At 45.7% G+C, this 26167-nt stretch overlaps 1 protein-coding gene and 1 non-coding gene across 2 annotated transcripts; one reads left to right on the top strand and one right to left on the bottom strand.

The window, feature by feature from the left end:
• VXN (vexin) lies at positions 1–26167 on the bottom strand. Its single transcript, NM_001251906.1, has 6 exons — positions 25996–26167; positions 23216–23271; positions 10773–10926; positions 6154–6215; positions 2677–2774; positions 1–420 (listed from the first exon to the last, which is right to left on the bottom strand). The coding sequence occupies exons 1-6, from the start codon at positions 26063–26065 to the stop codon at positions 237–239; spliced, it is 624 nt and encodes a 207-aa protein (NP_001238835.1). The 5' UTR covers positions 26066–26167; the 3' UTR covers positions 1–236.
• On the top strand, positions 14987–15093 carry LOC112204225 (U6 spliceosomal RNA). The gene has a single exon (XR_002937804.3). It is a non-coding gene; the product is annotated as a U6 spliceosomal RNA (small nuclear RNA).

The raw sequence follows: 26167 nt of genomic DNA, 5'->3' as shown, positions 1-26167 counted from the left end.
CCCAAAGTCACTTTCAGACCAATCGCTTTAGCAATTCTAAGAAGGGGCAGTTTTATATTGCCTTCGAGGGACATTTCTTTCCTGTGCCCTATCCCAGGGTAATCAATGAGTGAGGGAGGATAATGGGTTTGGACCAGCTACTAGCAGAGGTGCGTGTGGCTCAGTTTCAATCCTGAAGGTTTTTCCTCTTGTCCGGGGAACCTTGGCCAACACACGGCACTTGAAGAGGGTCACCTTTAGTCGGCCTCAAAGGCGCTGTTGGTGGCTCCCACATATTCAGACTTCTTCTTGTGCCTTGTCCACATTTTCCGGAGGATGCCGGGGACGCCGCAGGAAGCACTGCCCGTCAGTGGTAGAGAGGCTTCCGCTCCTTGGGGAAGGGCTGGATACTCTTCAGTCATCTTCTTGAGATGTCTGGATCTAAAGAAAAGCCAGGAGTGGGTGGGGAGGGTGGTCCGCTCACAAGCCAAACTTCATTTTTGCCCTCGAGAAGAGTGGCCAGAGCTCTCTCTCCTCTGCTCCTCCTCCGTGACCGGGATCCACATAGCTGTCAGGTCACTGTTGGGACCCTCACAGGAATGTCTTCCCTTGGGCAAAGCTTCCCATGGCATGAATGGAGGAGGTGACCCTGAACACACTGGTTCATGGGATTTCAAGTTCTGCTCCTGTCCCCCTGCTCTGGGTCTGGTCTTGCCAAAGGCTCTGCATCCCTACCCCTTCAGCCTCTATGTGAACAAACTTGCTGGAAAGGACAGGTCCCCAAACAGTAGCTATTGAAAGAGCATGAGGTCTGGGATGGAATCCTGCTTCCCATCTGCTGTGTGACCTCAGGCAAATGACTTAACCTTTACCAGCCTCAGTTTCTTCATGTGCAAAATGGGGATAATCTCATCTAACTCATGGGGCTTTTTGGAGGAGGAAAATGAGAGAGTGAAGCATCTGGCACATTGTGGGCCTCGACATGTGTTCATGCCTTAACCCCTGCTCCCCTTAGGTGAAAGAAATGGTGGGCTTAATTTTCTTTTCTGTAACTAGGGTCCAGGAACAAATTGAAATGACAATGACTGAGTTTAGAGAGAAGGGAGCCATTTAGAACCCTTTGCAACGCAGCCACGTGGACTGAAAGGTTGGCCTCTGTCACGGCACAGTGAAGTTTTTGCTGGTTTACACCGGCAGCCAGCAACAGCTATTGCCACTTAAAAATTGTACCTCATCAAGGTAAAATAAATATGATCCAATCTTTTTGGATATTTATTGGATATAATAGAATCAAAGAAAATTTTTTTTGTTTGTTTTCTTCAATTAAGTCCCCATACATTGAGTAACACATGACTTGGTTTTTATAATTCTTTCTAGCCAATCTTCTGTCATTCAGAAGTGCTCCCCACTAGCCTGTTCTTGCTCTGACCTCCCAGTGCTTTCAAAGTGTGCAGCGCTCAGGCTGACAGTGTAGTCTGGAGCCCCGCCTGCTTGCATCCAACATGTTCCCAAGTGCATAGCTTCCCAACTACTAGGTAAGTCTCCTGAAACACGTTGACAACAGCTTGTGCTAAGCTCTCCACATATTATCTCTTTCAATTCTCAGGCCAGGTGTGGAGGCTCATGCCTGTAATCCCAGCACTTTGGGAGGTCAAGGCAGGCGGATCACTTGAGGTCAGGAGTTTGAGACCAGCCTGTCCAACATGGCAAAAACCCATCTCTACTAAAAATACAAAAATTGGCTGGGCGTGGTGGCGGGCGCCTATAGCTCCAGCTACTTGGGAGGCTGGATAATTGTTTGAACCCCGGAGGAAGAGGTTGCAGTGAGCCAAAATTGCGCCACTGCACTCCAGCCTGGTGACAGAGTGAGACCCCCTCTCAAAACAAAACAAAACAAAAACAAAAAAATGAATTCTCACCACAACCCCCTAAGATGGGTACCCCCTGTGATTCCTGTTTTACCTTTTTGTTTTTGAACAGATGGGGACAGGAAGGCTGAATAACTTGCCTGAAGTCATGGTGGGTTGGTGGCAGTTCCAGGCTAGAAAGCAGATCTGAGAAAATAACCCAACCCTTCGCCACCCTGAAACGCCTTTTCTGCTGCCTGCGGTGTGGAGGATGTAGTCCGGGGCATACAGGTATGTGCTGAATCGAGTTGAAGACTCACTGTCTTGGTACAAGGCAGAAGGCAGTGTCACTGAGGGGTGTCGGGGGTTATCCGCTCCTGCCTCCCTAGCTGCCGGTTCTGGATGAAAGCGAGCAGTCACACTGCAGTTTCAAGTGTGGTTTGAAACCTTTGTACTTGACACACTTCTTAACCGGTGGGCAGGGGATCTTGAACTTACTCAAGAGATATTTCTGACACCTGCATGCCTATGGGAGGTTCTGAATATGGCTCGTGATTACATTCATCTAATTAACCAAAAAACCTCCCAAATGACTTCTCCAAGCCTAAAGAGTGGCGTTAATGAAGTGGAAACCATGAAAAACCCTCCTGCTTAATCCTAGGGAAACAGTTGATGAGGTGCTGCAGAGACCCAGGATTATTGGCCTCATTAAAAGATAATTTGCAGCTGGCATGGGTTTGTGTTGGCCTCTCGAGGGTCTGTCAACCAGGCGGCCTGGTGCTCTTCTGGGGAAGGAAGGATCAGGACAGTGGGAGGCCACAGGCGGTGGGGCCAGAGACGCAGCACTTACCCTCTCATCAGAACAGCTCCCTTCTCTGTGCCCATGGCTGTCGCCTCCAATGAGGCAGAGGCCGAAGTTTTCACTGAGATCCGGGGCACTGGCGGTATCTGTCATGAGGAAGCGGGAGGGAGTGTGAGGATGCATCTGCCTTCCCACTCTGGCTCTGACTGAGGCTGTCTGCAAGTGGGGGTGACTGAATGGAACCACCACCACCTGGGCATAGTTCTCATCATTCAGCAGGTGTGGGACTGCCCTGGAGGGCTTGATAAACAGTGCCAGGCCCCACCCCAGCTTCTGAGTCCGCGGGTCTGCTGTGGGCCTGAGAATCTGCATTGCTAACAATTCCCCAGGTGTGCTGGTGCTGCTAGCCCTGGGACTCCACTTTGAGCCACTGACCTAGAGAAACTCAGGAGAGAGAAACGAGAAACTGGAGACCGCGCAGCTCAGTCTTATATGGCCACTGCCACCCTCACACCTCCATCATCACTGGTGTCCAGTTTGTTACTAAATCCTGCAGACTCTTGCTTTGATTAGGCTACGTAGGGTAGGGCCAGCCCAGCCTCTCCATTTCCTCCGCTGCAGCCTTCAAGGGACAGTGACCTCGGACATCCTTGCTTCCGACCAGATCCACCACATTCCTCATGCCCCTCCTTGGACTGTAGAAGCATAAGGTACTCCAACCCCGCCCACCCACCTTGCAGGGCAGATTGACTCTGCAGCTGCTCCTCCAGGCTCCTCAGCACAGGACGCCCTCTATCTATGCAGCTCGGCCTCCCATTGGTCCCGTGTGTGTCAGTAGCTCCACTCCCAGAAGCGGGTGCTCCCTTCTCTGATGCTGGCACAGCAACATCTCCTCCTTCACCCTCTGACTTGAGGCCTCATCTGTCTCCCCTTCAAGGCTGTTTCCTCTAGGAAGCCTTCCCTGAGGCTGGTGGCCCAAGTTGATCTTTCTCTGTCCTCAGGTCCCCACAGCACTGAGTGTCTATGTGGGTAACAGGGTCTGGGACTGGACCCCTTGGCAGCCCTCCTCAGCCCTCCCAAAGGAGTGACAAGTACTCAGGAACATGGAGAGTTAACTGAAAATTAACCAATGGCCTAAACAGGGCTAAGTCCAGAGGCCGCTTAGACAATAGACACACTCTGTGCTGTGTTCTTCCCCCTAAGCCCTATCCAAGGCTTCAAGTCACCACATTCCTAAAATTGCTGGAAATTCCCGGTCAAGGGCACCTTCTTCACCCCTCCTCCCACCCCAAGCTGGCCGACTGTGGGCAGAGCTGCTGTGCCACCTTGTGGTCCGTCCAAACGCTTCCTTCCCATTATGCCATGGGCCGGTGAACTCTTGCACCCCCTTATCTCTGGGTGAAAGGACTTGTTCCCACTCTTTTCCCCTTTCCTTAGGCCAATCTCACCCAGCACACTTCGCACTGACTTGGATTTAGCTGTGTGGGCCCTGGATTGCTCTCCCATGCTGGGGTCACAGATTTCTGATAAGCTGTGAGACCCTAGCCCCACTGTCTCCAGGCCTGAGGAAGGGTCTGTTGTGCTGCCTCCTCTTCCTCTTCATTCTTTTTTTTTTTTGAAACTGAGTTTCGCTCTTGTTGCCCAGGCTGGAGTGCAGTGGCAGATTTTGGCTCACTGCAAACTCTGCCTCCTGTGTTCAAGTGATTCTCTTGCCTCAGCCTCCCGAGTAGCTGGGATCACAGGCATGGCTCACCACGCCCGGCTAATTTTTGTATTTTTAGTAGAGATGGGGTTTCGCCATGTTGGCCAGGCTGGTCTCAAACTCTTGACCTCAGGTGACCACCTGCCTCTGCCTCCCAAAGTGCTGGGATTACAGCTGTGAGCCACTGTGCCTGGCCTCTTCCTCTTCATTCTTATTCCCCCCCTTTGTAACTACATCCCCATCACCACCCTATCCCCTCCCAGCTTCCTCTGGACTCCTGCTGTCACTGCCTGTCTGCCAAGGGCACTGTCTGAGGCCAGCTTAAGGGCTGGGGCCAGGCAGTCAAAGATCATAAGCTACCTGCCTCCTCTTGACCTTGCTTTTTCTCTGGCTCAGGTGAGGGCAGCTGTTGGAGCTGTCATAGCCTGATAATCTTCCCTTGACATCAACTGCCCAGACCTCCTGGTTTCCCCTAAGTACCAGGTTGGGGAAGGGGAAACAGCCCTGTGTGTGGTTTTCCTAGAATAGTGATGACCTAAATGAGATTCCCTGGATTAGGTCTCCTGCCCAGACCAGGAGCGAAGCACCCATATCTCTGTCCAATTTGTTTGTGACGATGAGGGCCTGGCACAATAACTTGGGTCTCTTCCGGTTCTCACATTGCACCACCTATGGATCTTGACAGCGGATACTCAAAGAGTCTAGGATGCCTGAGCTGACCTCACCTCCAGCCACTGCTGACTCTGCTAACCGAGAGGGAACCCGACATTCCTGCCCAGAGATGAGGGAGATGTACTGATAGGCCTGAAAATGTGCCACCCCATCCCCTTCAAGGAAGGACAGCTGCCCAGCTGTGGGAGGGAGGACAGCAGGGTGGGTAGCAGAAAGCTCTTAGGTCCTTCAGGTGGGCTTGGCTGTAGAGGGCCACCTTGTCAAGCTCACACCCTTCCTGGGACAGCCCACATGCCTTGATGGAGTGAGAAGGGAACATAAAAGCTTGGTCATTTCGGCCTGACTCAGACCAGTCTGAGTGGGTAATGCTTGTTCCGGAGCCCCCTACAAGGTGTTGAAACCCTAGTCCTGGATGTATGGTATTGGGAGCAGGGCCTTTGGGAGGTGATTAGGTTTAGATGAGGTCACGATGGTGGAGACTCTATGATAAGATCAGTGCCCTTATAAGAAAAGGAAGAGATGCCAGGTATCTCCCTCTCCCCACATGCACAGAGGGAAGGCCATGTGAACCCACAGTGAGAAGGTGGTCATCTGCAAGCCAGAAAGAGAGCCGTCGCCAGTCACTGAATCTGCTGGCACCTTGATCTTGGACTTCCCAGCCTCCAGAACTGTGAGAAATTGTTGTTTTAGCCACCCAGTCTATGGTATTTTCTTACAGCAGCCTGTGCTAACTAAGACACTGGTGTTTTGTGTTTCATAGTGCTTGAGAACCTCACCTCTCTTTTCCCCTGTGGCTGTGCCTGGGAATTAGTCAGGCATTTCCACCTGGCGGGGTCCTGTGATAGAAACCACTCCCTCCTGCCCCCACCCCTCACCATGTATAAGATGTCTATTGGATAATAGCTTCTTTTGTTTGCCTAAGAGCGGAATTTCTCACAAGAAAGAGAGAAGCAGCCAGGGATATTCCACAAGGGTACAAATTAGGGCCAACCGAGAGCTTTTGGGAGCAAAGAACTGCCAGTTATGCTTTTCTAATAATCCTCAGGCCTGGAACAAAGAACACTGAGTCTCTCTTCATGGCACAGGAGAATCAGACATGACCAGAAGTTTAATGCACAACAGATACAACTAAGCAGGCTTATTTTACTTACCAGAGATTTTCCATATGCTCGATTCCCACACAGATTTGATGTTTTGGGTTCAGAAATCCCCACTGCAATGTTGAACAGAGGAGATATTACTCAGTGGTACTCTGTGTTCTGCCTCCCACTGGCCCTGCATCAATTACCTTGTTAGCCAATCAACCACGCCAGGGAATTTCTAAAGGCCTTTGTACCAAGCAGCAAAACCAGGCAGGAGGGTCAGGCCACAAGGCAACTGTCACTCTTCTAGGGGAGCTGGAACTAAGGCCTAAATAAGATCAGTGTGTCTATGTAGTTTCATTGACTATCACAAACATATCCCTCTGGTAGGGGATGTTGATGGGGGGAGGCTGTGCTTGTGTGTGGGGGCAGGAGATATATGGGAAACCTCTGTACCTTCAGCTCAATTTTGCTGTATACCTAAAACTGCTCTAAAAATAAAGTCTATTTAAAAATAAGATCACACATGTGGATCATTTAGCACTGTGTCTGCATGCAGTAGGTGCTCAGAATGTGCCTTCAGCTCTTCCTTCCTTCCCAAGGCCTCAGATCACAAGAGGTTAAACAGGTTCTTGGAATTAAGTCTTTATAGCTGGGATCAGTTATTTAACACGGTGCTGTGGAGACCTCTCTAAAAATGAGCAGAGAAGTCATGCCTGTGCTGGGAAGGAAGTGCAGCCCCATAACATGGAAGGACTGGAGTGTATCAGATCAGAATCCTGGGACACTGGCTTTACGAGATGTATGGGTGGAGAACCTTAGAGAACTTTCTTTCTAATGCCTTTATTCCTGATGCCCCAACCTAATTCTGGGTACTTTTTACTCTGAAGCTTCTAAGGATTCAAGTGTTGAGCTGAGGTAGCTGATAAAACGTAGGGGAAAGCTGGCTTTCAGCACAGGTCTCTCTGGGGGCAGATGTCCCAGGACAAGCCCCATCTGATTGTACTACAGCATCTAGAAATAACTCCCCTTCCACAAGAAAACACCTCAATGCAAATAAAATCAAGTATTACAAGACTACCAAGATTAAACTATAATGAATGGAGCCCTGGCGTAACTAATAATAATAGCAGCTCACATTTTTGTCTGTACGCCAGGCACTGTGCTGAGCATAAACCGTAAAAGTATTATCTCATTTAATCCTCACCACAATCTTTCTTTTCTTTTGAGATGGGGTCTCACTCTGTCATTCAGGCTGGAGTGCAGTGGCATGCGTAATCTCTGGCTCACTGCAGCCTTGACCTCCTGAGCTCAATCAATTCTCCTACCTCAGCTTTCAGAGTAGCTGGGACCACAGGTGCACACCACCACGCCTGGCTAATTTTTGTTTGTGGAGATAGGGTTTCGCCATGTTGCCCAGGCTGGTTTGGAATAGTCTGCACTTTCTAGTCAAGGAAACGAGGCTTTAGAGATACATAACAGTTATGATGAAGCCAGGTAAGGGTGATTTAGGGAGTAGCGAACTGACTTTGGGTGGTCTTGCAGGGTTAAGGAGGCTTGACTGAGTAACCCTCTACCCCGGCTAGGAGAAGGTGGAGTTTGCCAGGTGGAGAGACACAGGGAAGGCAATCTGCTGAGAGAACAGTGTCAGGGAAAGTGCTGGGAAGCAGGATATCATGGAGCTGTCACAGAACTACCCCCAGCTCAGGGCTGTTCTACGTGATAGAACGGTGGGGACAGGGGTGTCATAGGAGGTAGCCTTGGAGAGGTCAGTGTGGTCTGGAGGGCAGGGGCCAGGAACGGACACAGCACTTAAAGCTGAGGGAGCACAGGGGCAGATTTCTGCTCCAAGTGGACCTCTCTGGTAGCCTGGTGGGAGGGGCTGGAGGCTGGGCCCTTCACTGACGATGTTCTCTACACAGCTGAGATGAAGGGAGTGGGAGCCAGGGTGGCTCAAGGTAGGTACCAAGAGGGCTAGGAGAGAAATACCTAGGAGTGGATGCCATCAGTGTTTCATGTCGAAGGTGTGGGGAGGACAAGGAGGCATTAGGGGAAACATCCCGGGGACTTGCTGGGACGGTGGATAATGGCCCCCACTGAGAAAAGAGGAAAGGCTTGAACAAGTTGGTTCTGAGGTGCCTGAGGACATCTCTGAAGAAGTCCTGGAGGCAGCCACTTCTCCCAGGCCCAGGACTGGGGACTGCCCCATTTCCAGGCACCTGAGAGTTTCTCAGTCAGGTCTCTGCATTTAGAGTTCCTACAATTCCCAAGATTCCCCAGGGCATCTTTCTCCCAGGTGAGACGGCTACTGCGTCCAGGTGCCTTCTATGGCCCAGGAAAAAAGCAGTTCCAAAATCTGAGCTCCCTGGAAACAGGCACCTTTCTTGACAGGAGGATGGTCTGGCTTTGACTCAGAAACATTCCCTCCCTCCCACCCACTCTGGAATCTATCAGATTGGAGGAGGTGAAGGAATTGAACCAATCCCCAGCTCAGTCTCTCTCTCTCTCTTTTTTTGAAACCTCGCTGGCATATTTCCTGCATGAGCTGACTGTCACGTGCTGGGCAGATTCTCTCCATATCATAACTTATTGCTCTTGTCTTTCAGAATAAAAGACTGACTCAGGCAGCCCAAGCTTCCACAAACTACTTAGAAAGGAATGAAAGTGATCCTTAAAACTAGACAGTTGGAAAGACATTCCCTGTGGGGAAGAGGCACTAGCTAGGGAATCAAAAGACCTGAGATTCAATCTTGGCTCTGTTGCTCACAAGCAATGCGACCTTGGGTAGGTCAAACAGTTTCTATGGTTTCGGTTTCTTCTGGAAATTGGCAGAGGGGCAGTTACAGTAAATCAGAGGCTCTCTACGTTCAGGGTGCATTAGAATCACGTGGGGCGGAGGCAGTGCGGGATGGTGGGGAGAGGGTTGTTAAAATACAGATTAATGTTCCCTAAACCTGGAGTTTCTAATTCAATAAAATTTGCATTTCCAACAATTTTCCAGAGACTGCTGCTGCTGCTCCTGGGACTCCACTTTGAGAACCACCACATTAGATCCTCTCTAAATCCTTGCTGCTCAATATGTTGTGCCCAGAGCAGCAGCATCTGGAAGCTTGTTAGAAACATAAAATCTTGGGGCCTACCCAGTCCTACTAAATTTGAATCTGCATAAAAATAAGATTCCTAGGTGATTCTTTTGCATATTAAAATTTGAGAAGCATGGCTCTAAATTCACTTTATGATTTTATAGAAAAGATAAATATTCTGTCTCTTCTTTCCACACACACATGCACCCACCCACCCACCCACCCACCTATATATAGACACAGAGAAAAATCTATCTCGTCTTAATTTGCAAGGCAGATTGTGGTTTTCCTAATGCTTTCAAACTCTGCATACATATACGTGTATGTAACCACTTAATAGAGAATATAGCTTGATGTATGAGTTCTTACGCAAAGGATCAGAGGAGCAGGATTAGGTTCTTAGCAATCAAAGAAATCTTGGTGGCCTGGTCTAGCATCTACAAATGGAAAACTCAAAGATGGATGGAGGAAGGGACTATACGCAGTAGAGTCTTATTTCAGTCCTTATAATATGCAAAGTTGCCAACGCCCGAAGGCTTTCAGAAGGACACCCTGGACTTTCTATTGTGTATTTTTGGAGTTAAAATATGAATAACTTTAGGTTGTGGGCATAATAGAAATAACCTAAACCAGCAATTAAAGGCACAATACCACCATAGACTTGGGTGGGCTGGAGGCAGATTCCTGGTTATCTGCTTGGGGTGGAAGCCATTAAAAAAAAATAGCATCCAAGGTAAAACTATAATGTTTCCAGTTTTCAAGACAAACTTACTTCTACATTCTTGTTATAGATTGTTGTTTAGGTTATTCAAATTTAGAATGGTAAGATTTTATGATGGCAGTTTATGAAGAGCCTGTACAATTTTACACACACACACACACACACACACACACACACACACACACACACACACAGTCTCTCTCTGTTAAATAAATCATGTGATCCTCCTTTGCTTCATGGGTCATGATTTTCTCTCCCCCACAGCATTCTGATTTACACTCTCTCTAGAATACAGTAGGGCCTCTTGTGGAGCAAGACAGCAGATAAGAGCCCATCTCAGTGGGTCATGCCTGTAATCCCAGCACTTTGGGAGGCCTCAGCCAGTGGATCACTTGTGTTCAGAAGTTCGAGACCAGCCTGGGCAACACAGCAAGACCCCGTCTTTTAAAGATAAAAAAAAATTGGTTGGCCATGGTGGCTGTGCACCTATAGTCCCAGGGAGGCTAAGGCGGGAGGATGGCTTGAGCCCAGGGCAGTGAGCCGTGATTGCTGCCACTGCACTCCAGCCTAGGTAACACAGTGAGACCCTGTCTCAATGAAAGAAAAGAAAAAAAAGATTAGATAAGAGCATCTTTGCTCATTACGCACACCTAGGAGTGACTGTTTTATAGGTGGAAGATGCTGTGTGAGGCTAAGGTGAGGCCTGAGAGCAGGTGCTTTTGTGGTGGAAACAGCATTTACTTGGGAAAGCACAGGTGCTTGGTCACCTGGCGCGATTGAGGCCGCAGCCACCGCCAACGCTGCCCTGACCTGGGCTTGTGGTGGCTCTGAGTGGGTCTCTGCGCCCAGGGAGGTGCGGGGAGCTGGGGCCGGGACTCACGTACCGGGTCTGGCAGAGGCTTTGGCCGGGTGGGCTGTGGGCGGCCGCGCGGTCTGGAGCCGCCCAAACCTGCGGCGGTCGCCAGGGTCCCTGCGGTCTCCGCGGTGGGGCAGCAGCTCCAGGGGCTGGTGCGTGTACAGGTCCGACTCGATCACCACCTGCCGGGCGGGGGAAACGCGGTTAGCCCACTCCTCTGCTCGGGCCTAGGGACCCATGGAACCCCAGGGCAGGAGCTTTGCAGATGGAGCTCGCGTCGAGGGAGTTTCTGGATCCTTCCTGATTCCAGTGAATTCTAGGAACAGCGACAAAATCTGGGCAGGAAACCGGCCAGAAGTGACTGTTTTATTTGACTTCAGACTGCCAAATGGTGCCATGGGGCAAGCAAATGAGGGTTCTGGAGCGGGCAGGGGTGTTCCTCAACAGCAGGCCCTTCACAGGGTCAGGAGCCTGGGCCATCAGGCCAGAGATACGGGCAGGCCAGCTGCCCGGTCGCCTGACGTGTTTTGACAACAGGACAGGCAATGAAACAGGACAGTTCTGGAGATCGAGGTCTTACAGTCTTTGTAGCTGAGTGGACAACGCCCTTGTTCATGCAGAGGACAACTTTTTGGATGCTCTAGCAGAGCGAAGACCTAGGGAGAGGGCTCAGGCCCAACTTAGTCTCAGATTTTTAAAAATAAAGAAGCTGCTGGCAAAATGGAGCAGGGGGCACGGGGTGCTCTCCTACCCGCGTCCCCACTTCCCAGTGTAGAGTGCCTGGGTCAGGGTGGGGCTGGGAGATGAATTTCCACTGTGTGTGGTTCTGTGCACGGAAATCTTGATAAGCCGGAACAAAGGTCCCAATGCTAAAATGTTTTCAGTCATCACCACCTGCTGAGTAGTTATACTGGGAAATTACTCTGTTAGAGTCCACCAAAATGGGCCTTAAAAATGGTATTTTTTGGAAAAAATTGTAATAAAAATACTTAAATCATTGAGATAATTTAAGTGTAAAAACTTGAGACAAATAGTAGCCATTTTATCTTACTATGGAGAGTCGTGAAGGGGAATCTTGGTAGTTTGGGCTTCGATCCTGCATGTTTATACATAGGCAGGACACTGGGTCATTCATTCTGGGGGTGGGGGGGCGGTGGTGGGCAGCCCTTTCATCACAGCTGTTCCTGATTTTATTTTCATTCTCTCAGCATCGCTCTCGGAGAGGAGGAGTGAGGGCTGCTGTGGAGTTTTCAGACCCACTTTGTAGAAGGAGGAAGTAAGGCAGGATGTGAAGCCTGGAGTCCACAGGAAGACTGCCGCTGCCTTCCAATATTTCCTTCTCTGAAAGGGAGACAAATGTTCCCTTTCAGGAACAAGAACCACCACCTCCCCATCTCTTCTCTGCACAGTGGGGAGGGAGAATGGGGAGGGAGAGAGTGGAGTGGCATTAGCTGCTCAGCCCAGCAGCCAGATGGATGTAGGAGGTTTCCTGGGGGTGGCAAGGAGGCCAGTTATTTCCCAGGTCGCGACTGGGGACAGTGCCTCCTCTTCTCCAGCCCACCAAAGGATGCCAGTAGCAGGAAATGAAAGAGGAGAAGAGCCCAGCTCTGAGCCTTCCTGTTTCTTAGCTGGGCCTGATACTTGGTTCTCATTTTCCACAATAATGGAGGCTCTGAGATGGTTGCAGCTCAGTGTGTTAGGCCCGTCCCAGGGAACAGACAGCTGAATGGATGGGATGTGGCCTCCTGAGAGGCTCCTGACAGCCTGGTTTATTTTCTGGTCTATAGGACACAGTCTGGGCTTGCTGCTGATGGTCTTAGAACACACTGGTCTGAGTAGAGGCTCTTTAGCATCCTGAGTATAGGAGCAAGATTAGAGAATTAGGATGGTGGTATGGGATGTTAATGAGCAGGGAGGAGGAGAGATAAGGGTTGAATGCTGGAATTTTCCTTTCTTAGGTCAGCAAACTGCCAGCTGAAGTTGGGGAATGTATTAGAGTAACAAGCATTACCACAATAAAGTAATACTTCCTTGCTGGTCATAGAGAGGTCAAGATAGGAAAAGCAGAAGACACGGGCTAACACACAAGCCTCAGGATCCCATCTGCTGACGTCATTGATTCACACTTCTCCTTATTTGTCACCTAGATCGCTGATAGACAGTTAGAAAGACAGTCAAGAAGACGGAGATAATAGAGAATCACAATGCTTTGGGGCTGAGGGGATTCACAGAAATGTTCTAGCCCAATTCTAGCCTAATTTTATACATAGGGAAACTGAGGCCAAGAGAGGCCATGTGTCTTACTCAAGACCACAGAACTGTAAGGGACAGAGCCAGGATGAGAACCATGGTTTCATGCCTCCTAAGTGGGTGCTCTTGGTAAACCTGAATATAGAAGTGCCTACATTCAGGCTGGGCGCAGTGGCTTATGCCTGTAATCCCAGCACTTTGGGAGGATGAGGTGGTGGATCATTGAACCCAGGAGTTCAAGACCAGCCTGGGCAACATGGCAAAACCCTGTCTCTACAAAAAAATACAAAAACTAGCTGGGTGTGGTGCCACATGCCTGTAGTCCCACCTACTTGGGAGGCTGAAATGGGAGGATCACCTGAGCCCAGGAGGTGGGGGCTGTAGTGAGCTTTGATCATGCCACTGCACTCCAGCATGGGGGACAGAGTGAGACCCCGTCTTAAAAAAAAAAAGGAAGAAGAACAGCCTACATCCAGATAGGAATTTACAAGTGCAAGTGCAATTGGTTGCTCTGTGCATTTCTTTTCTTTTTCTTTTTCTTTTTTTGTTTATTTTGAGATGGAGTCTCACTCTGTCGCCCAGGCTGGAGTGCAGTGTGGCATGATCTTGGCTCACCACAACCTCTGCCTCCTGGGTTCAGGCAATTCTCCTGCCTCAGCCTCTCAAGTAGCTGGGACTACAGGCGCCTGCCACCACGCCTGGCTAATTTTTGTATTTTTAGTAGAGATGGGGTTTCACTATGTTGGTCAGGCTGATCTCAAACTCTGACCTCAGGCAATCCACCTGCCTCGGCCTCCCAAAGTGCTAGGATTACAGGTGCGAGCCACTGTGCACGGCGCTCTGTGCATTTCAAAAAATCAGGAGAACCCCACATATATTCCTCCTTACAAGCTTGAAATCTGAGAAGAATGTGACCTTTGCAATCTCATTTATCCATCTTTTCTAATGGCTGACCGCCTGCTTATTCTGAAGGGGCCACGAATCTTCATTGTCGTGGCTCCATGCCAGAAGGCTTAACTGACCCACACCTTTGTGTAAGTTTATCCCCTTGAGTTACTCCTATGATAGTGGGCATCAGGATGGTCAAAATGTCCATAAAATTGTCTAAGAATTAAAAAAATTAAAGACTGGAGAGGCCGTCTAGAGAAGGAACAGTGTGAGGCTTTGCCTTGAATTTGGAAGAAATACAATTCAAGAGGAGTCAGAGAGGAAGGAAAGCTGACATTAAGGATTGCTCAGGGAGGAAAGAGGTATTTGAGAAGAAGGAAGCTGACATCCATTCACATGGTAGTCTAAGGGATAAGAAGAGATAGAAATACAAATTTGAGGACATAGGAAGTTGTAAATATGGTACAGTTGCAAAATAAGAATTATTTTCCTCACCAAGATAATCAATCACAATTGCTTTTAGATCACCAAGTTGGAGAAGACAAAGACTCAAAGGGAAGCCAAGGGTCAGTTGGTTGGGGACACAAGAGACCAGAGACAATTCTTTCCTTTTTGGGACTCACTTTTACCATCTGCAAAAGTAGGAGGTGGACTAAGAGACCTTGCCTCTCTTCTAATTTGAATGGTCTGTGTGGCTGGGGCTGAGTTTTACAAGCAGAGGCTGGGCTAAGCTAAACTGTTAGGGGAAATTAGAAATTCAGAGGAAAGTGCAAAAAGCCAGAGAGCACTCCTGTGCTGTCCACCTGGAGGAAGACTGAATATGGGAAGACAAGAGCCAAACTTCTTGACCAAAAGACTGAAAGATCTGTGGTGAAACTTTCTTAAACTCCAAATTACCCACAGACAACCCCTTCTCTTTCCATTTTTGAGAACACCTCACCCATTGCTCCTTGAAAGTTGGGAGCATTTTCCTTCTGGACTCTGGGATTGAGTTTTCAGGGACCATGAGAAGGATCAGAATCAGTTGCCCTACAATCAAATTTTCCATCCATTAAAAACCCTTCTCTTTCTTAACATACAAAAGGTTCTCGAAAAAGGCATACAGTGCTTGCCTCAGCAACACATACACTAAAATTGAAATGATACAGAGAAGATTAGCATGGCCACTGTGCAAGGGTAACACGCAAATTCACGAAGTATTCTGTATTTTTACTACACGGCCATAAAAAAGAACAAAATTGGCTGGGTGTGGTGGCTCACACCTGTAATACCAGCACTTTGGGAGGTAGAGGCGGGCGGATCATTTGAGGTCAGGAGTTTGGGACCAGCCTGACCAACATGGTGAAACCCCGTCTCTACTAAAAATACAAAAAAAATTAGCCGGGCCTGATGGCGGGCACCTGTAGTCCCAGCTACTCGGAGGCTGAGGCAGGAGAATCGCTTGAACCTAGGAGGCGGAGGTTGCAGTGAGCTGAGATCACGCCATGGCACTCCAGCCTGGGCAATGAAGTGAGACTCTGTTTCAAAAAAAAAAAAAAAAATCATGTCCTTTGCATCAACATGGATGCAATGCAGCTGGAGGATATTATCCTAAGCAAATTAACACAGAACAGAAACTGAAAACTGTATACTACATGCTCTCACTTATAAGTGGGAGCTAAATATTGGGTACAGGCAGACACAAAGATGGGACTAATAGTCACTGGGGACTCCGAAAAGGAGGAGGAAGGGAAGAGGGAAAGGGTGGAAACACTACCTATTGGGTATGATGTTCACTACTTGGGCGATGCTATCATTAGAAGCCCAAACCTCAGCATCATGCAATATACTCATCTAAAAAACCTGCACACATACCCCCTAAATCTAAAATAAGAAAAAGGCATATAACTGAGAGAAATATAGGCAAAAGTCATGAGTAAGAAACCGTAGGGGAAAAAAATGTTGAAATGATCAATACATCTATGAAAAGATGAAGAATCACATCAATAATTATAGAAATAAAATTAAACAGGATATGTTTACCTATCTGATTGTCAAAGACTAACAACAATGATGCCACACAGTATAGGCTCAGCTGTTCTGGAAAAGGTATTTTAAAATGTAATTGCTAGGAATTTGTCAGTGGCTATAAAATTGTTTCAACGTGTATCTCCTTTGGCCTAGGATTTTCATATCTATGAATTTATCCTTGGAATCATTTCAGAACATAAAAATATGTTCAAGAATTTGTTGTGGCATTGTTTAATAGAAAAAGTGGGGAACCCTATTTATCGATAATTTGGTTAAATAATGAATCTAAGACACAACATACCAGAATCTCTGGGACGCATTCAAAGCAGTGTGCAGAGGGAAATTTATAGCACTAAATGCCCACAAGAGAAAGCAGGAAAGATCCAAAATTGACACCCTAACATCACAATTAAAAGAACTAGAAAAGCAAGAGCAAACACATTCAAAAGCTAGCAGAAGGCAAGAAATAACTAAAATCAGAGCAGAACTGAAGGAAATAGAGACACAAAAAACCCTTCAAAAAATTAATGAATCCAGGAGCTGGTTTTTTGAAAGGATCAACAAAATTGATAGACCGCTAGCAAGACTAATAAAGAAAAAAAGAGAGAAGAATCAAATAGACGCAATAAAAAATGATAAAGGGGATATCACCACCGATCCCACAGAAATACAAACTACCATCAGAGAATACTACAAACACCTCTACGCAAATAAACTAGAAAATCTAGAAGAAATGGATACATTCCTCGACACATACACTCTCCCAAGACTAAACCAGGAAGAAGTTGAATCTCTGAATAGACCAATAACAGGAGCTGAAATTGTGGCAATAATCAATAGTTTACCAACCAAAAAGAGTCCAGGACCAGATGGATTCACAGCCGAATTCTACCAGAGGTACAAGGAGGAACTGGTACCATTCCTTCTGAAACTATTCCAATCAATAGAAAAAGAGGGAATCCTCCCTAACTCATTTTATGAGGCCAGCATCATTCTGATACCAAAGCCTGGCAGAGACACAACCAAAAAAGAGAATTTTAGACCAATATCCTTGATGAACATTGATGCAAAAATCCTCAATAAAATACTGGCAAACCGAATCCAGCAGCACATCAAAAAGCTTATCCACCATGATCAAGTGGGCTTCATCCCTGGGATGCAAGGCTGGTTCAACATACGCAAATCAATAAATGTAATCCAGCATATAAACAGAGCCAAAGACAACAACCACATGATTATCTCAATAGATGCAGAAAAAGCCTTTGACAAAATTCAACAACCCTTCATGCTAAAAACTCTCAATAAATTAGGTATTGATGGGACATATTTCAAAATAATAAGAGCTATCTATGACAAACCCACAGCCAATATCATACTGAATGGGCAAAAACTGGAAGCATTCCCTTTGAAAACTGGCACAAGACAGGGATGCCCTCTCTCACCACTCCTATTCAACATAGTGTTGGAAGTTCTGGCCAGGGCAATCAGGCAGGAGAAGGAAATAAAGGGTATTCAATTAGGAAAAGAGGAAGTCAAATTGTCCCTGTTTGCAGACGACATGATTGTTTATCTAGAAAACCCCATCGTCTCAGCCCAAAATCTCCTTAAGCTGATAAGCAACTTCAGCAAAGTCTCAGGATACAAAATCAATGTACAAAAATCACAAGCATTCTTATACACCAACAACAGACAAACAGAGAGCCAAATCATGAGTGAACTCCCATTCACAATTGCTTCAAAGAGAATAAAATACCTAGGAATCCAACTTACAAGGGATGTGAAGCACCTCTTCAAGGAGAACTACAAACCACTGCTCAAGGAAATAAAAGAGGATACAAACAAATGGAAGAACATTCCTTGCTCATGGGTAGGAAGAATCAATATCGTGAAAATGGCCATACTGCCCAAGGTAATTTACAGATTCAATGCCATCCCCATCAAGCTACCAATGACTTTCTTCACAGAATTGGAAAAAACTACTTCAAAGTTCATATGGAACCAAAAGAGAGCCCGCATCGCCAAGTCAATCCTAAGCCAAAAGAACAAAGCTGGAGGCATCACACTACCTGACTTCAAACTATACTACAAGGCTACAGTAACCAAAACAGCATGGTACTGGTACCAAAACAGAAATATAGATCAATGGAACAGAACAGAGCCCTCAGAAATAACGCTGCTTACCTACAACTATCTGATCTTTGACAAACCTGAGAAAAACAAGCAATGGGGAAAGGATTCCCTATTTAATAAATGGTGCTGGGAAAACTGGCTAGCCATATGTAGAAAGCTGAAACTGGATCCCTTCCTTACACCTTATACAAAAATCAATTCAAGATGGATTAAAGATTTAAACGTTAGACCTAAAACCATAAAAACCCTAGAAGAAAACCTAGGCATTACCATTCAGGACATAGGCGTGGGCAAGGACTTCATGTCCAAAACACCAAAAGCAATGGCAACAAAAGACAAAATTGACAAATGGGATCTAATTAAACTAAAGAGCTTCTGCACAGCAAAAGAAACTACCATCAGAGTGAATAGGCAACCTACAACATGGGAGAAAATTTTCGCAACCCACTCATCTGACAAAGGGCTAATATCCAGAATCTACAGTGAACTCAAACAAATTTACAAGAAAAAAACAAACAACCCCATCAAAAAGTGGGCGAAGGACATGAACAGGCACTTCTCAAAAGAAGACATTTATGCAGCCAAAAAACACATGAAAAAATGCTCATTATCACTGGCCATCAGAGAAATGCAAATCAAAACCACTATGAGATATCATCTCACCCCAGTTAAAATGGCAATCATTAAAAAGTCAGGAAACAACAGGTGCTGGAGAGGATGTGGAGAAATAGGAACACTTTTACACTGTTCGTGGGACTGTAAACTAGTTCAACCATTGTGGAAGTCAGTGTGGCGATTCCTCAGGGATCTAGAACTAGAAATACCATTAGACCCAGCCATCCCATTACTGGGTATATACCCAAAGGACTATAAATCATGCTGCTATAAAGACACATGCACACGTATGTTTATTGCGGCATTATTCACAATAGCAAAGACTTGGAACCAACCCAAATGTCCAACAATGATAGACTGGATTAAGAAAATGTGGCACATATACACCATGGAATACTATGCAGCCATAAAAAATGATGAGTTCATATCCTTTGTAGGGACATGGATGAAATTGGAAACCATCATTCTCAGTAAACTATCGCAAGAACAAAAAACCAAACACCGCATATTCTCACTCATAGGTGGGAATTGAACAATGAGATCACATGGACACAGGAAGGGGAATATCATACTCTGGGGACTGTGGTGGGGAGGGGGGAGGGGGGAGGGATAGCATTGGGAGATATACCTAATGCTAGATGACGAGTTAGTGGGTGCAGCGCACCAGCATGGCACATGTATACATATATAACTAACCTGCACAATGTGCACATGTACCCTAAAACTTAAAGTATAATTAAAAAAAAAAAAAAAAAAAAATGAATCTAGAAAACTTCAGGTTTGGTTTGGGTAAAAAAAATTATAGAGCATTCATACAATGTTGTATTATACAGCCGCTATAAAGAATGAGGTAGGCCAGGCACAGTGGCTCAGGCCTGTAATCTCAGCACTTTGGGAGGCTGAGACAGTAGGTTTGCTTGAGCCCAAGAGTTCAACACCAGCCTGGGCAACATGACAAAACCCTATCAATAATAATAATAATAATAAATAAAGATTTAAAAATGTTCGTGTATATAAAAGAAGAATAAGGTAGAGCTATACAGATGAATTGGCATAGAAAGATATTCAAGATTTATTAAGAGAAAAAAGCAAATTGCAAAGCAGTACATTATCAGACAATAAGGCATAATATAGGTTAATATATGGAAATTTTTCACTTAAAAACAAACAAACAAAAAAAAACAAAAAAACCTGGGCCAGGCGCAGTGGCTCACACCTGTAATCCCAGCACTTTGGGAGGCCGAGGTGGGTGGATCACCTGAAGTCAGGAGTTCGAGACCAGCCTGGCCAACATGGTGAAACTCCGTCTCTAATAAAAATATTTTAAAAAATAGCTGGGCATGGCGGTGGGTGCCTGTAATCCCAGCTACTCGGGAGGCTGAGGCAGAAGAATTGCTTGAACCCAGGAGACGGAGGTTGCAGTGAGCTGACATGGTGCCACTGCACTCCAGCCTGGGCGACAGAGTGAGACTGTGTCTCAAACAAACAAAAAAACAAACAAAAAACAAAAAAACAAAACTGGCTGGGCACAGTGGCTCACACCTGCAAATTCCAGCACTTTGGGAGGAGGCAGAGGCAGGTGGATCACTTGAGTCCAAGAGTTTGAGACTAACCTGGGTGACATAGTGAAACCCTGTCTCTACTAAAAGTACAAAAATTACCTGGGTGTGGTGGCTCATGACTGTAGTCCCAGATACTTGGGAGGCTAAGAAGGGAGGATCACTTGAGCCCTGGGGGTCGAGACTGTGGTGAGCTGAGACCACGCCACTGCACTCCAGTCTGGGTGACAGAGTGAGACCCTGTACCCCCCCCCCCGCCAAAAAAAAAACAAACCAAAAAAAAAAAACCAACCCAATACTTATTGAATGCTTATATGTGTCAGGCTCTGGACTAAATATTTTATATGCATTAAATCATTTGCCAAAAAAAAAGAGAAAAAAATAAAACAATAAATATGGCTTTTGTTGCAGAAGAAAAAAAATCATTTGCTCCTTCCCATGGTCCTTGAGAAATGTTCTCTTATTATCCTCATTTAATGCTAAGGAAGTTGAGTTCCACAATAGCTAAACAACTTGCTCAAGGTCACATAGCTAGAAATGGATAGAACTGGGATTTAAACCCAGGCCATTTGACTCTGAAGTCTACATACCTAACCCCTGTCTTCTGCAGCTTCTCAGGATTTGCTGATAGTATACAGTAGTCCCTTTCATCTATGGTTTCAGTTACCCTTGGTCAAGTAGAGTCTGAAAATATTAAATGGAAAATTCCAGAAATATTTCATAGGTTTTAAATTTTGCACCATTCTGAGCAGTGTGATGAAATCTCACACCAATCCGCATGGCCCCTCCTGGGGCATGAATCATCCCTTTGTCCAGGGTCTCCATTCTGTGGACAACCCCCACCTGTTAGTCACTTAGTAGCCATCTTGGTTATTAGATTTAAAGGACACACACACACACACAAAAGATTTAAAGGACATAGTGATACAGGGTTCAGTACTATCCGTGGTTTCAGGCATCTGCTGGAGGTTTTGGAACATATTTCCTGCAGATAAGGGGGGGACTACTGTATTGTATAAAATTTTATATAGCATATACTGCTTTTGGAAATAAAAAGGTAATACATTTATATACATGTATACATTTACATGTATAGTATATGTACAAGTTATATAGAAACAACAACTAGTAAAACTCCATCTCATTCAAAGGACATTATTATTATTTTTTTATTTGAGGCAGGGTCTCACTGTTTGCCCAGGCTGGAGTACAGTAGCATGACCATGGCTCACTGTAGCCTCGAACTCCCTGGCTCACATGATCCTTCCACTTCAGCCTCCCAAGTAGCTAGGACAACAGGAGCATAGCTCTATGCCTGGCTAATTTTTTTTTTTTTTTTTTGAGACGGAGTCTTGCTCTGTTGCCCAGGCTGGAATGCAGTGGCATAATCTTGGCTCACTGCAACCTCTGCCTCTCAGGTTCAAGCGATTCTCCTGCCTCAGCCTCCTGAGTAGCTGGGATTACAGGCATGCGCCACCATGCCCAACTAATTTTTGTATTTTTAGTAGAGATGGGGTTTCTCCATGTTGGCCAGGCTGATCTTGAACTCCTGACCTCGGGTGATCCGCTCGCCTCAGCCTCCCAAAGTGCTAGGATTACAGGCGTGAGCCACTGTGCCTGGCCGCCTGGCTAATTTTTTGACTTTTTTGTAGAGTCGGGTTCTCATGTTGCCCAGGCTGGCCTCGAATTCTTGGGCTCTAGCTAACCTCCTGCTTCAACCTCCCAAAGTGCTGGGATTATAGGTGTAAGCCACAGTGCCCAGTTGGAAAAATTCTTAATGGAGAATAGGCTTTTGAAAATTGAGATACTTCAAAAATTGAAATGCTATCCTATGAAAAATTGTCATAGAAATAGAAACTCCAGTACAATCAAGAGGAGACTACTCAGTTTCAACTTTAAAGAAGTGCAAAGATGTATTGCCAGTTTTATGTAAAGAAATTTATATATAAAATGGGAATTGCACAGCATTATTAGGCTCTAAAGACATGTAAACTAATTTTAGAGTAATGCATATGCATGTTAAAGCAGCAAAACATAATACAAAAAGAGGAAAGCCAATGCTGGTGATGTTGGTGGTAAATGGACAAGCATTACTGGAAGCCCCCAAATTGTTCAGAATTCCTGACAGTATGTGACAAAACTGTAAAAAGAACTAGTTTGAGCAAATCACAATTCTCTACATCTAGCACAATGTTTGTCACACACAGTAGGAATGCAAATATTTGATGAAGGAGTAGATGGATGGTTGAAATCGTTCTTATCCTTTTACCTGTTTTTTCTACTTTGAGGCCTATGCTCTGAGGAATTAATCCGAAAGAATAGTATTTTGGCCAGGAGCAGTGGCTCATGCCTGTAATCCCAGCACTTTGGAAGGCCAAGGCAGATGGATCATGAGGTCAGGAGATCGAGACCATCCTGGCCAACATGGTGAAACCCCGTCTCTACTAAAATACAAAAAATTAGCCAGGCGTGCTGGCGTGCGCCTGTAGTCCCAGCTACTTGGGAGGCTGAGGCAGGGGAATCCCTTGAACCCTGGAGGCGGAGGTTGCAGTGAGCAGAGATTGTGCCATTGCACTCCAGCCTGGCGACAGAGAGAGACTCCATCTCAAAAAAAAAATAGTATTTTATATAAATACATTCATTGCTGTGCTATTAATAATAGTAAAAAAATGGAACATTATGAATGCCAACAATAGGAAAACACCTAGATCAGGAATGCTATGTCCACATCGTGAACTCTGTTTAAACAAGAAAAAAAAAAGTGTGCATAAAACAAGGCTTACTCTCTGTGCCTGGAGAAAATGGCAGAATAAGTGGTCCAGTTCAGGGTCACTTGGTGTCTGGTTGACATTTGTCAATTATTTTGGTTAAGTGGAGAACGGAGAGTGCAGCATCCACCACATGGAACACTGAAACCCTCCTGGCCACTGAGAGCTGGGGAGGGAGAGTGAAGAAGAAGCCTGGCATTGCTTTCTAAATGAAAGTCAACCAAAGAACATCAAAACTAAAGTTTCCTTACATTCTTGGTCAAGAGGTGCTGAGAGCTTTTGGCTCTTCTTCTGGCTGGACTGGATACTGCAAAGACAGAGAGAAAGAAATGGTTTTAGACAACACCAGCGAGGCTGACGTAGCTACAGTAATAACACTGAGAAGGTTTGAATCTGTGGCGAGGCAGGGGCATAGAGGAGGGGATGGGAAAAAGAGACAGGGTTGTTGCGATTGAAGATGTTACTTGGCTTGAGTACAAAGTTCATAGCTGCATTACTCACAAGAGCTGAAGTTTGGGAACAACCCAAATGTCCACCAACAGATGAATGAATAAACAAAATATGGTGTCTGTATGTGACGGAATATTGCTCAGCCTTGAAAAGGAATGGAATTCTGATACATGCCACACATGGATGAACCTTGACAACATGGTATTAAGTGAAATAAGCCGGACACAAAAGGTCACATAGTCTACAATTCCTCTTAATATGGGGTTCCTAGAGTAGTCAAATTCATAGAGACAGAAAAACAAACAAACAAAAGGACAAAAAACCAAATTTGTAGGACAGAAAGTAGAATGGTGGTTACTGGTGGCTGGAAGAGTGGGGGAATGAGTTAGTGTTCAAGGGATTCAGAGTTTTAGTTTGGGATAATGAAGAAGTGCTAGGATGGATGGGGGTGATGGTTGCACAACAGTGTGAATAGACTTAATGCCACTGACCTGTACACTTAAAATAGTTTTTAAAATGGTACATTTTGTTATGCATATTTTACCACAATTATAAAAAATCTTAAAGAAATTAACCATTAAACATGTTACTTGGTTGGGAAAAGGTTTTACAGCAACTTCACAAGGTAGCTACTCTTGTACCACAAGGAAGTGGCCATGAATGAAAATGGGAAGGAAAAAAAGATAAGATTAAATATTTATCTTTGACTGATCATGTTGATTATTCTAAATACAAAATAAAATTGGAAATCACTTTGTAAGTGATGTATTTAATGGTGCTTACTACATGCCAGCTACTATTCTACATGCTTTATATATTTACTCATTTATTCCCCATATGATCCTGGAAGATAAGTTGTTTCTCCCATTTACAGCAGTGGAAACTCAGGCCCAGAGAGGTTAAGTAGCTTGCCCAAGGTCACACAGTGCAGAAGTGGCAGCAGTCTCTTAACCACTTCATTTTGACTTTTTCTTCCTTTAAAAAGTTTGTAAATGGAACTAAATGATAGAAAATAAACACATGTAACATTTTCATATTTCCTTCTACTTTGTTTTCTTCTCATATACAAGAAATACAAAATCAGAGGCGATGTTTTGGTTCTCTTTCTACCCTTCCCTAATTCTCCTTCCCTACCTTCCCAAGACTACTGAGATCACTAATTTTATCTGTATCTTTCTGGTCTATGTTTTTGTATTTTTCTCTAGATACATATCCATAAACAATATATAGTATTGGTTTATATTTTCAAATTTACAGAAATGCTATCTTACATATATAATTTTTCAGCCTGTTTGTTTGGCACTCAGCATTATGCTTAGATCTACCTATGTTCACACGCATACATCTAGTTAATTCCTGTTGACATTGTATAGTATTCCACAGCATGACAGCACCACATTTTAACCATTCCCCTCTTCATGGACACTCAGGTTATTTTCAGTAGTGCCCTCTTAGAATCAATGCCACCGTGAACATCCAGGGGTAAGAGGAGTTCCACCCAAAAGCGAAACTGCTGATTCCGAGGGTCAACTTGGACTTTCAGAGTTTCCAGAGGGAATTCCAACTCCTGCACGTGGGCAGCAGACTCCCAGCTCTTTTCCCTCTCTCTGGATCTGGCAGTAAATGTCTAAAGCTTAATTTATGTCCTGCAGGCTGTCTCTTTGTGGCCAAACGGAATCTCTCCCTGCCCCACTGTGCAATGGCCCTGTCAGCGGCTGACACAGGGGAAGAAAGGAATTGTTTGAATGTGGACTCACAACACCAGCAAACACCCAGCCTACTTCATTCAAGGCTGACAATGAGACCAGGGGCTAAGCCTGAGTCATGGAGGTGGATGGGAGGGGGCAAGACAGGAGCGCAGGCAGAGAACAGAGGCGGCAGGAGAGGGGGCCATGCTTAGGAGAGGCTGAGGGAACTCCTCAGGAACCAGACACTTGGAGTCATCAGAACCCTAACACAAAGCCCTTAACACCGTTCACTGAGGACCACAAGAGCTTATAAAGTCAAGATTCTCGTGTCGCATTCTCTGGCAGCATTAGTTCCAGGTTAAGTTTGCAAGGTGGCCCTGGGTTCTGTGGACAAGCCAGCCCAGGGTCAGGGCGCTCTCTGACGGCTTCACTGGACTTCAAGCAGCCACCGGAAGTATTTCTCCGCACTTTGCATGGCACAGTTAGAAATCATACTTTTAAGCCAGCTGTTCTCATTTCAGAACCCACTTGCTCACTGGAAAAAATGAAAGTCTCTAGCTACCCTGGGATTTTGTTGGTGAAAACAACATAAGACATAAGATAGCAATAGCTTGCTGTCGCTTCCATTGGTGTACTGGACTGTTGGTACTGAATTAAATGAGACAGGGAGTATTTAGCTGCTCTCCCCTTCCCTCTGATGGATTGTTTCTCAGTGATTGATGTTTATCCTTGTGCCTCTTTCCCCCCTCCAAAAAATCAAATACCATCAAAACCGAGAGTCCACCAGACCCCAGAGACCTGAGGATAAACTGTAGTAAGGCAGCACGTGACTGTCCTTCCCCTCCTGCCTAAGATGCCACGTTAAGGAAACAGTCAAGGGCAATTTCACTCACCCTTGGAAGGAATCACGGTGGTGAAAACTTCTATGTTCTCGTCACTGCAGCTGTAAATCTGATGCATCATTTCAGCCTCCTCTTCCCGAAGTGCCTGGGAACTGGAGGCCTCTGTCTCTGGACCCCTAGTCGCGAGGCATCCTAATCCAGTCTGGCTCAGGGATCATTGTGC

Source organism: Pan troglodytes, chromosome 7, assembly GCF_028858775.2.
Source record: "Pan troglodytes isolate AG18354 chromosome 7, NHGRI_mPanTro3-v2.0_pri, whole genome shotgun sequence".
In the NCBI taxonomy this organism is placed as follows: Eukaryota; Metazoa; Chordata; class Mammalia; order Primates; family Hominidae; genus Pan; species Pan troglodytes.
Note: the sequence above shows the minus strand (reverse complement) of the source record. Positions and strands in the feature narration are given on the sequence as shown.

What these genes read in the sequence shown, in the direction of transcription:
- VXN (NM_001251906.1), bottom strand. Translation starts at nt 26,065, where the DNA reads ATGATGCATCAGATTTACAGCTGCAGTGACGAGAACATAGAAGTTTTC. An exon ending in AGCACCTCTTGACCAAGAAT is followed by an intron (nt 10,927 to 23,215) that starts GTAAGGAAACTT and finishes CCCGCCCGGCAG; the next exon opens with GTGGTGATCGAGTCGGACCT. An exon ending in GGAGCTGTTCTGATGAGAGG is followed by an intron (nt 421 to 2,676) that starts GTAAGTGCTGCG and finishes GCTTTTCTTTAG; the next exon opens with ATCCAGACATCTCAAGAAGA.